This window comes from Hylaeus anthracinus, unplaced genomic scaffold (assembly GCF_026225885.1).
Source record: "Hylaeus anthracinus isolate JK02 unplaced genomic scaffold, UHH_iyHylAnth1.0_haploid 5, whole genome shotgun sequence".
NCBI lineage: Eukaryota > Metazoa > Arthropoda > Insecta > Hymenoptera > Colletidae > Hylaeus > Hylaeus anthracinus.
Window position 1 is genome coordinate 6,060,679 of NW_026535322.1, and position 11,299 is coordinate 6,071,977.

The 11,299-nt window shown below is 39.1% G+C and overlaps 2 protein-coding genes across 2 annotated transcripts; both read left to right on the forward strand.

Moving 5' to 3' along the window:
• The first annotated feature begins 721 nt into the window (after positions 1–721).
• LOC128895373 (uncharacterized) lies at positions 722–6,430 on the forward strand. The gene is made up of 8 exons (XM_054157903.1): positions 722–836; positions 2,424–2,579; positions 2,970–3,284; positions 3,545–3,697; positions 4,069–4,268; positions 4,397–4,565; positions 4,784–4,943; positions 5,503–6,430. The coding sequence occupies exons 1-8, from the start codon at positions 765–767 to the stop codon at positions 5,913–5,915; spliced, it is 1,638 nt and encodes a 545-aa protein (XP_054013878.1). The 5' UTR covers positions 722–764; the 3' UTR covers positions 5,916–6,430.
• A 391-nt stretch (positions 6,431–6,821) lies between these two features.
• On the forward strand, positions 6,822–11,037 carry LOC128895374 (uncharacterized). Its single transcript, XM_054157904.1, has 9 exons — positions 6,822–7,078; positions 7,449–7,568; positions 8,036–8,153; positions 8,700–8,958; positions 9,028–9,141; positions 9,782–9,872; positions 10,446–10,588; positions 10,706–10,838; positions 10,900–11,037. The coding sequence occupies exons 1-9, from the start codon at positions 6,938–6,940 to the stop codon at positions 10,969–10,971; spliced, it is 1,191 nt and encodes a 396-aa protein (XP_054013879.1). The 5' UTR covers positions 6,822–6,937; the 3' UTR covers positions 10,972–11,037.
• The last annotated feature ends 262 nt before the right edge of the window (positions 11,038–11,299 follow it).

An 11,299-nucleotide genomic window follows, 5' to 3' on the forward strand; every position in this document is an offset into this window, starting at 1 on the left:
ATGTGGCTCCATCTAGGGGAGAATTAATGTTTTATTTATTTAAAAAACTGAATATCAGTTAATTATTATTATCTAATTCAACAATTAAAAGAGAATTATAATAATTGCGATGTAAAATTATAAGAATATACAGAAGAAAGTAAAAAATGAGGATATATGGGAAAAATTAGTTCGGATCCCGCCGCTAGATGGCGATACCGTTTTTGGGTCCATTAACTGCCGTTCGTGCTTTTCTATATAGCATAATATGAATGGAATGAACTTAATAAGTAATAAACTATAATTTCTAATAATTATGGACATTATGGTACAGCTCATTCCTTTCGGGGAATAATCCATCCCATTCAATAACCGAGCAATCTAATAAACATTGCAATTAAATCACAGTACGGTGCTTTTATTCGTCGTTTATTATTTAAATAAAATTTTGCCTGCCCCTAAAATGCAACTATTCATTTATTCACTCGAAATGTGAACCCTAATTAGAAAGGTTTGATATCTACCTGCGCCCAGACTTTGCCAGTAATCAATTATGTTTATAATTTATCCTTCTTACTTTATCCTTCACTACAGACAAACTTACAAAGCTACAAAATAAATATCGCGAAATGTTCGAATAGTAAAGTTACTGTACTTCGGTTTCATTAATCGATTACTCAAAGTCACGTAGCAACGTGATTCCAAAGCGACCAAGGGTTGTTTTCTCTGTACAAATAACGACTTGCTAGGCACACCGCGTATTAATTACAATTTTTCATAAGATAATGCCGGGAATTGCAAGTGCAACGGGCCTAATGGGAGCGCGTATACGACCAGTTTGTCGTCCTAAAACAAAGGTATTACTCATACGAAATTTTTAACAAAGTGCATAATCTCCTATAGACAGGGCCGACGTGACCTTTTGCGGGGCCGGGTTCCACCGAACGCGCTGAACCTGCCTTGCGCCGGCCCTGAGCAAGTCTTTATACCAGTACGAATCGAAAAGTCCTTTACAATTTTGCAATCTGAGGCTTTGTTGTCGAGATATAAGCGTTGAAATTTACAGTCGCGGACGCACATGGACGGCACTCACACGCGAGAAAGAAGCACCGACACACACTCGCAATCAACTGCGAATCAGCTGGTCGGCTGAATGACGCTAGCGAGCGTATATCGGTGCGTCTTTCTCGCGTGTGAGCGCCGTCCATGTGCGACCGCGTCGGAAGTTACAACTGTAAATTTCAATCACTTATATCTCAACAACGAAGCCTCAGATCGCAAAATCGTTAAAGACTTTTCGATTCGTACAGATATGTAGACTTGATCCTGAAATAAATGTCCTAGATATTTGTTAACACCCTGTATAAACTCCAACGGTTCTCCAACTCAAACATCTCGCCTCCTGTCGCGGACGAAAAAGTAGTCCGGATCCGCTCTCTCTAACGCGACACAACACAAAGAAATCCCAACTCGTGGGACCTACCTGTTTGTATTTGTGGGCCACAGGGTCCAAAATCTCGGTAGTGTTTCGCTGTGGAGGGAACAGCTAACTTTCCAGGGGCACAACACACACGCGCGATCGCGGAACTACCGAAAGATTTTTTTTTTTTCGTTAAACGGAAAAAAAAGGGACGCTCGCGCGGTACGGTGCGTCTCCTTCCGCGTCTTACCGTCGATTAACTCGAATTTCGCCCAAATCACACCCCTCACGAGGCCCGCACGTGGCTCTCACCACTCCAGGAGCTGTAGTGGGGGTTCATTCGATGGGCCACCACCACTATCCACGCCGCAGCTTCGGGCCGGGAGGGGGGGGGGTGGGGGGTGGCAGGAGAGGGTGACAAGTCCTCTCGGTGATGGGAGGACCCCCGTACCGGGGTCCTTGGGTGGGGGGCACCGAGACCGGCGACTGGCGCGCCCGCACGGGTCCGCAGTGCGGGTTGCGAGGACTAAAGGGGCGCACGGAAGGGGGGTCCCTACTCTAAATGCGCCGCGGACCACGCAACCCGCCATGCTCGTTCTCGTGGAGGGCGTCAAGACCTTCCGGCGTCAGTTATAATAAATCTTATTTTTATGCATACTCTTATAGATTACTCGCAATTTGCTTGCAACGTCTTTTCGATAAATTACATTTTATTTAACAAATTATAATTGCATTGTCAGGAACGAAGGCAAACATTTTTTTAAATGAAATTTTCCTTCCGTTTACTTATTCTATTCTTTTTTTTTTTTATCACATCGAATGAGATCAGTAATACCTTTGTTCACTATTTTAACTTTGTTACGAAAATTTACATAATTTATTTAATATTTTCGATGCTCCGTCGCTGTCGTACAATACTTAATGAATAAATGCGGGATATCGAAAGAGTTTAACCTACGCAAGTCAAGAAATTGGTTTATAGATGAAAGTAAAGGTTGAAATATCGATATCTTTTGCGTTGCAGTGCGTGGAACTGTCAGGATCTGGTAAGCCAGCTCCGTTTATCCTTCGGCCATTTTCTAGCCTCTTCAATCCTTACCCTTATGGCTGCTCCGTATTATGTAATCACCCAGCAGACTGCGAGGCAAAAGAGATTCTCCGTAGAGCTAAGGATTCATGGGTACATAAATTTATTACGCCTCTCATTAGCCTAAATAATCGCGATATTTAATAGCGATCAATTTACTATCGTTAAACTGCGGATCTTCATGCATTTATAGAAAATTTGAATCTTCGAGAACCTATAAAATGCAAACAATATGCAAGAATATAAAAAAAAAGATTGAAAGTAATGTTCATGTCATAATATTTCCACAATAAAATAAATTCCTATTCGGGTACAATTTTTCTAGGCACGTTATTACATTTTGTTATTTATTGTGTATTATTATATATATTATTATATATTTGTTATATATTACGTTATTTATTTTGCATAAAGATCCGCAGTCTAATTATTATCAATAAATCCCGCGACATCAAGTGTGAAAAGCTGCTTCGGTTCTTTTAGGCAACCGAAGGAAAAGCGGTGTTGTTGCCAGAAGAAATGGATATGATCAGAACAAGTCTAGCGGCTGCAACTGGTGCGCTCGATGCAAGTGGAAATCCAACGGAAACACGCAACATCGATACAGCTCCCATTCCCGAGGAATTATTTCGAAAATACACCGAAACTGACTCCAGGCCTATGACGCCTGCACCTACGCTTGCCAGCGGACCTGCTTTAACTAATAGACAGATTCAGGAAAAATTCCCGATGACTTGCGTTCCACAAGAACGTACTATGCTCGTCTTAGATCTTAGAGCGAGCTCTAAGAACCAAACGGTTCGTAATTAGTGATAATTGTTACCGAACGGAGTAATACTAGATGTTTATAATCCGTCAACGAGATAATAGACATTATCTATTCCTTAAGCAATGCAAATATTTGTAGGATAAGAACTAATAAATAAGGAATACAACATTTTCATAAAAAATTTATGTAATTAAGACATTGTAAATGAAAGTGGAGGCTTTCATTACAGATAGTATTTTCACACGGCTTTTCTTTTACACTAATTTTATCAAAAATGTTCTGTTTCTAGGAAAATGAATCTTTCACTTGGCACGCTTTAACTTTAGAGCTGCCGCCAACTAATCGGAAAAACAAGATTTTACTAACTAAATCGACTCCTCGACATCAATCGCCGAATCTCCCGACCGATGTGCCATTTCCGAGCCCGATCACCTGTGAACCGGTATCGTATAATTAAATTGATGTATCGGGTATTCGAAAAAGTTCGTGGCGTTTCTCAACCGTTTACACGATTTCATCGCATCTTTGCCATCAAAATTTTGATAGAGCATTTTGTCCGTGAATACCATAAATTCTTTCGCAAACCTGCATAGCATTCTCGAGTTGATCGAGCGACAAAACGCCCACGAACTTTTTCGAATAGCCATCGTTGTATAATTCGTAGAAAAGCCTTGAATCTTTAAAAGTGCTTTTAATTTGTAAAAGTAAAATTTCATAAATTATTAACTATTTTTCATGTACTTGGCGTCGAGACGCTACCGCGTCTCTAGATAAGTAGATGTCGTTCGATATAAAGACTTCGTACTTTCCAAGAGTTCCAGCAGGTACATAGAGGAAGGTGAATCAGGACGAACAAACAAGGAACACGCGGTAATTCACAGAAGGGGAAAGCGATTGCGAAAGGGAAAGTACAGAAGAAGATCAACTTATAGACAACAAACAGAGGTCCATGATCTACTGGAACCAACCGAAACTCAAATATCGCACATAGGAGATGGTTCTAGAAGAACTTCGTTAGTAAAATCTTTTATAACACTCATAGGGCATTAGTGTTTCTCCAAAACTTTTGAATCAGTTTCCACTTTAGCGTACGAGATCATTTCATTTCATGTTCATTACAAGTTTTCATTTCTTTTCTCAGAATTCACACATCCAATGACGACCCAGAAAATTCATCACCGCCCAAAAGGACCTCCGCATTAGCAACCGTGTCCTCTGTAATACCTTCCAGTTTCATTCCACCAGATATCCTGAAACATTTGTGCAGAGAATTGGATCGAGATAAAGTGGAGGGAGAGTTTCTAATCAGGGTGAGCTGAGAAATCAATTATCCGCAAACCCTCTAAAATTCTAATATTCAGGCTTTCAAGGAAAGCGAAATCAAAAGCTTGCATTTATTAAATAAAAATGTTAACGTTCGAATAAAAACGTCCAGTTGTCGCTAAGTAAATAGAAAATTACTTCATAAACATTGTTGATGACACTGACATGTAATAGAATATTAAATCAATGTTTTATGCGGGAGCAGAGAAGAATTGGGTACGAGGAAGCTCTCCGGGCTAAGGGTGAAAGCTACACACGCTCAAAGGGATACCAAACATCCTCGACTCTTGCTATGGCTGGCACGTCACGAGTGTTTTCCCGTCAAGCAGTTCGTTTCGAAATTCTTGACAGTAAAAGTCTGCACGGTTCGTATAATGCCTATCTATAATGATCTACAATTTCAAGATTATAAAATACTTATCAACGTTTATACATTTTAAATTGCTTTAACACGTTGATTACCACACTGATTCACATGGAAATGTGTACAAGATTAAAATTTTCTCTCGAGGCTATTGGCAATTATAGAATCTATCATTTGTCGTATTGCCAAATTTTATATCCCTGTACAAATTTACGAATTCTATCTAGATTCGTTTTCATTAACACTCAGTCCTTAAAATTAATCGTTGTAGTTTCTCAGTGGAAAGCTCTGTCACCCATACATGGGTGACGTGGCGTTCAACGTGTTAAAGAGGGGTTCTGTCTTGTTGCGTAAAAAGAGATGAGCTTTTATTTTTAATTTTATGAAAGTACCTTCAATAATGCACAGTTTAAGTTTCGTTTAAAAATTCGTAAAACTAACAGTGTTATAAGAGAGGTGGATCAACAAGGCAGAAATCCTCATTAATTGAAAATGTCCAAGCAGATTCCCTGAAACAGAATTCGCAATCCTGAAAATAATTCTGTACAAATTCGTTTCAGGAATGACGGTTCTAGAATACATCGGACGGCACGTTTTCGTTTCCCCGGGAAGAAAGTTAATTTTCGGTACAGTTTTCAACAAGTTTCAAGAAGAAGTGTCACGAATTAGCAGACACATATTACCGAAAGATGTTCGCGAAGCTCTACAGGAAATCATTGGAAAGCCGATGACCGAAGAGCAAGAAGCATATTTGAATTCTATGATCGGGGAAATTACAGAGCCGTTGAGTTTTCGAACTTGGTGCGGTTTGTGTGCCACAGCGGAACGATTGTTGTGCCCTTTTCCGCAAAAAGATGTCGATCCTGCATCGTGGTTGGAAAGGGTGGATTTCGAGATGCTAGAACGAAGACTTGAATGTACAGATATAGATCCAAAGCTGCGTTTGTTTCTGAAGGAGATCTACAAAAAATAAAATATTGAAATACGTAATCTCCTAGCTTTGCGAATAATTAATGCTAATGCTAGCTGTTATATAGGGTGTCAGAAAAATGTTGGAGGTTCTTGAAAGGGGTGGTTCGGTGGTGATTTGAAACTACTTTTTCCATAACGAAAATGTTGCCCGAGGCTAAGGAAAAAGTTGTTTCAAATCGCCTCTCGAATCACCCCTTTCAAGGTGTTACAACATTTTTGGGACGCCCTGTATATTCGACCCATTTTTTACCAAACAAGATTTCAATAAATGAAATTTGTGTGCCGGTTCGTACTGTGCGATTACATTTCAGCAAATATTTCTGTTAAACTTATAGTTTCGAAGACATCTGAGGTCCTAACAATTAGTGTTGGTATACGCCCTTCGCAAACAAAGAATCAATCAATGATTGTACTTGGGATTTCCTGTAAAACGAAGAAGGAAACCCTCCCCAAAAATATGATGAAAACCTATACTACCATTTTTGGTTTTAGATACTAACGTACACGCCTTTCTTTTCAAAAATGAATTTTTATAATATTCCCAAACGCTTCTAAGTATACGTCGGTTTGCACCATTGACAACGGAGTGTCAATTGTCTTACCTTACCTCAGGTGTTTTTATCTATCTGTCTGCCTGTCTATGGTTCAGCCCCCAAGAGAACGCAAAGAAGTGGTTTCGTGAAGGTCTGTTCCGTTCAATGTCCTCGTCGTTCCTAGGAAGCGATACCAAGAACAAAAAATTCCACGCCACTCCGCTTAGCAAAATAACAGGTCGAACGAAATCATTTTACGTCTCTCGGTACTCTCGAATTTAATATTTTATTTCGTGCGTTTACGGCGACGGTGGCAATCAAATCGATCGGTTTCGTACCCCCCTTTTCTACAATATTGAAAATCCATTCGAGAAATACGTTGGAAATTCGTGACAAGAGCGCGACAGCGTGAATAAAATATGACGCCGAGGTGAAGTCGGACGATGCATTTGGTTTCACGGTCAGACGTGCTCCGACATCGGACGAGACAATGGACGTGTTCCAAAGGGAGTACAACACCTACTATTCGCTGCTGTGCATCTTAGGGCTGTGGCCCTACAACAATTCGATCCTGGTTAAAGTTCAAAGAACGGTTTTCATTTTCATCATGGTCTGCTGCACGGTGGTACAGGTAATAACATCATCTCAATCTCGCGTGGCATCGTTGAACAAAATTGAACAAAATTGAACAAAATTGAGTTTATTTAGAAGCGATTTGCCGTGTAACAATTAATTACGTGCCGTTAAAGCCGGCGACCGACTTGCAAGAGAACATTGTAATGTAACTGCTCGGCACGAGTTTTACGGTTCGACACCAACGTTACATTATAACTGCGAAAAAATGAAAAATTGGATGGCTTTTTTTTTATAGATTAATGATAAGTTTATCTTAGAAAAGTTCAGAATTAATTTCTACACCTAATGGATTGATTATGTTCATCGCAATAACGGTACACATGCGAACCTCTGAGCTAATCGATAATTAAGCATTTTTTGTACAGGTCAAGTTGTTAATATCGGCTGAATTTAAGTTGAAGAACGTATTCACGGCGTTAACGTCTGGCTGTCCAATCATGTTGTTCTTTATACGCTACGTCGGTTTCATATTTTGTTTCCCAGCGGTAAGTCGGTAAATGCGGCACCGGTCGCTTCCTATTCCTGAAATTAATTTTAAAAAACATTTTAGCCTATGTGTGAAGCTGGCTACTCACTTCGTTCAACCTCATACATCATTAAGAGTTTTGACTTCGTTTTCAATAGTCCTATAGGATTAATAGTTCTATCAACAAATAGTTCTATCAACTAGACCTGACTGATAATTTTGTAAAGAATTTTAACGAGTTCTGATGAAACCACAAGAGTTCTTGGATAGTTTTGAAGTGTTCTATCAGTAAGCCCGCTTAAAACTGTTTAAAAAATTATCTAATAATTCTAATTCTAGTTCTAATTGATAATACTGCTTGATCGATTAGGAACTGTAGAACTATTGGAAACGAAGTCAGAACTCTTAATTAATTATTTATGAGCGTTCGCAAAGTGAGGTGCAAGCTTCAAAGAGATACGATTTCAATCTCTCGTTATCCCACAGACGAGATTGCTCTATGGTAACATAGTCACCGATTGCAATACGCTGAAAAACTCGATCGAACGGGACATACTGATGCAGAATATAGCTGCTTCGAAACGAATTATCCTAATATTCATAAGTGAGTCGTTCGACAACCAATCGCGACATTCGTAAAATAAATATGTTATTGCCATTATAGATCGTAACATTGCGTACTCAGTCACCACTAGATTTCCTTTACATTTAATTTCTTTGGAACTCGAAGTGTCGATAAAACGATCATCGTTGAGGTCAAAGGTGAATAGAATGCTAAGAAACATCTCGAGTTGCTGATAGATACCAGGAAAAAGGCCTCGAGTTCAAAGGGTTAATACTGTCTGGGATAAAATACAAATCATTCACGTCTGACCATTTCTCGCCAACACTACTTACGGAGTTCGTTTACCCTTTGCACTCGAGAGATGACTCTCAGTCACCACTAGATCTTCTTTAGGTTTAGTTTCATTGGAACTCGAAGTGTCGATAAAATGATTGAGGCAAAGGTGACCTGATTCTCAAATCTCAAATCAAGGATCTCATTTTCCAAGTTAATCTAAGCTTAGCATTCGTGACAACAGAATAAGAAAGCACACCTCGAGTGCAAAGGGTTAATCACGTCTTCTTCATCGACTGTCCTGAATTTCAGTAGTATGTTGTTTCGGAATTGTTTGCGTCGTCATACTGTTGATGTTTCCATCGTTCCTCAACTTTCTGGCGTCCAGGAACGTGACGCGAGTAGACTATTTGAAGTTCAGCGGATTCTTCGATGTCCAAGAGAAATACTGTATCGTAGTGGCTATGCATGCAACGCTTACGTCCATGATTGGATTGCTGGTGATAGCGTGTACCGAATCGACGCTCGCAGTTTACGCGTATTACGTATCCGGACTGTTTAGAATTACTAGGTACACAATCGCATTACTCAGCGGTGATGCTATTGCCATTACTTAGTAATCCGTGTTTTACCTTCCTAGTTACCGATTACGAAATGCTGTAGACAACGCTGTGGAACAAATTGTACATAATCACAATGGATCCAATCATAGCAGTATTCCTGAGGCTGTAGCTATACACACGAAATCGATTAAGTGGGTAAAGTTTCTTTATACTTTCTGGCAACAGTTCCTACGATAGATTTTCGTTAAAGGAAGTGGTTAAAAAACGGTTCACTTTCATTCGGGTGCTTCTCTGTTTATCTGTTCACTCGAATTGGGTAACTTCTATATTGGTTATAGAGACTAGACTGCGTATCTTTATGCAAAATACAATCTTCGCGAACGTGCCTAGAAAATTTGAACCTAAATAGGAATTTATTTTATTGTGGAAATATTATGACATGAAAAAAATATTTTGCGAAGTTTACTTTCAATCTTTTTTATATTCTTGCATATTTTTTTGCATTTTGTAGATTCTTGGACATTCAAATCTCCCATAAATGCACAAAGATCCGCAGTCTACCCATGACTCATACGTACCAAATTTCATGTAAATCTAATACTACGATACACAACGAAATTATCTCAAGGTCAGACATTCCGAAATTTCGAGATCATTAGCATTTATTTGAAGTAGATGGGGTCTCTTTATTATTGTAATATTGTAAATAAAAAAAAAAAAAAAAAAAAAACAAATGCAAACACGAGCCGTGTTTGGACCACTTTTTCTACTAAACGTGATTTCTTTTTCTTATTTAATAATCGTGTGATTGTAATATGTCTGTGAATGTAGAATCATCGACGAAACGGCGGCTATGATAACGATACCCTATTTAGTAGCCATTATAGTTGTCGTAGTCTCCTTTGGTTTGAATCTATACCGAGTAAGTATAGTAAGTAATAAATAGACTGCGGATCTTTATGGAAAATAAAATCTTTTGCAAACGTACCTACAAAAACTGAACCTAAATAGGAATTTATTTTACTCTGCAAGTATTAGATTGTCCCGAAAGTTTCATTCGCGAGTTGCGCTCAATTATTTGATGTGGTCGTGTTTATATAAATAGACAATCTAATTTCATAGATATTCATGTTGTAACAGTAACGAAGCAAAATGTATCGTGCACAATTCGGTAATGTAACATAAAACATAAACTATTGTGCATGCATTAGTTATTAATAAAGCGAAAGAAACTTTTGGGACAACCTAATACTACAACATGAACTTTACTTTCGATCATTTTTCTATTATTGGCTACTGTGTCCATCCTATAGTTTCTTGCACGTTCAGATTTCCTATAAACGCATAAAAATCCGCGGTCTAGTAACAATATAAAAATACACAAACTTCTATTCTCCACAAAATATTTTTTTTCGTAACGAGATACATCCGTGAATAAATATCTCCTCTACAACACTCTCCACTAAATTCTTTTAGGATTCGTTCTTTGTAACAGCTTTTTTTAGCAACACTGGACATAGATTCTATAGAAATAATTTTCTCCGGGATGCTGGTTACCATTCACCTGGTGATCATGTTCTTGAATAATTACAACGGACAGAAAATCATAGACGACAGCGGGAGCGTATTTTACGAAACGTGAGTCTGCGTTAATTTCGAACGATGTTCCTGCACCTGAGGGTTTTCCACCTACTGCCGCCTAATCATTGAAATGCATATAAGAAAGTAATGACGCCACGCCGTTTATCGATACAGATACGACACTACGTGGTATAGCACCCCACCGAGTGTGCAGAAACTTCTTTTAATGATAATGCATAGAAGCTCGATCGAATGTGCTTTTAATCTTGCCGATTTGTTTACGCCGAGCTTCATTGGCTTTTCGACGGTAATTGTTTAGGACTGCCTGGACACTTCTGTTCCACGTTAAAAGGCTCTATGTATTTCAGATGATGAGCTCGTCGTTCTCGTATTTCACTCTTCTGTATTCGACGAGGCAGAATGGCAACGATGATCGCTAGTCATCACGATGATTACGACTCTCGAAGGCGACGACGATTACAAACTACTTATTGCGCGATGAGGAATGGTTCGATGGTCTTCGGTTTAGGCGTAAACCTTCGTTCCTTAGATAGACTGTATACAGACTGTTCTATGGCGTAGTAACGAAATATTTTGGTACAGTAAAGACTCGATAAGTGGAAGAAAATCGGGACTTAAGCATTGCAGTTATTCGGTCGAGGTTTCTATTCTGTGTTTATATTTGGCTCGAGTCGAGCGCCGAACGTAGAAAAGGACAGAAAGAGAGAGAGAGAGAGAGAGAGAGAGAGAGAGAGAGAGAGAGAGAGA

Coding starts and splice junctions, on each gene's coding strand:
- LOC128895373 (XM_054157903.1), top strand. CDS start 765: ATGCCGGGAATTGCAAGTGCAACGGGCCTAATGGGAGCGCGTATACGA. Junction 4,566..4,783: donor AGGGAGAGTTTCTAATCAGG/GTGAGCTGAGAA, acceptor ATGCGGGAGCAG/AGAAGAATTGGGTACGAGGA. Junction 4,944..5,502: donor TGACAGTAAAAGTCTGCACG/GTTCGTATAATG, acceptor AATTCGTTTCAG/GAATGACGGTTCTAGAATAC.
- LOC128895374 (XM_054157904.1), top strand. CDS start 6,938: ATGGACGTGTTCCAAAGGGAGTACAACACCTACTATTCGCTGCTGTGC. Junction 9,873..10,445: donor TTGGTTTGAATCTATACCGA/GTAAGTATAGTA, acceptor TCTTTGTAACAG/CTTTTTTTAGCAACACTGGA. Junction 10,839..10,899: donor GCTTCATTGGCTTTTCGACG/GTAATTGTTTAG, acceptor TATGTATTTCAG/ATGATGAGCTCGTCGTTCTC.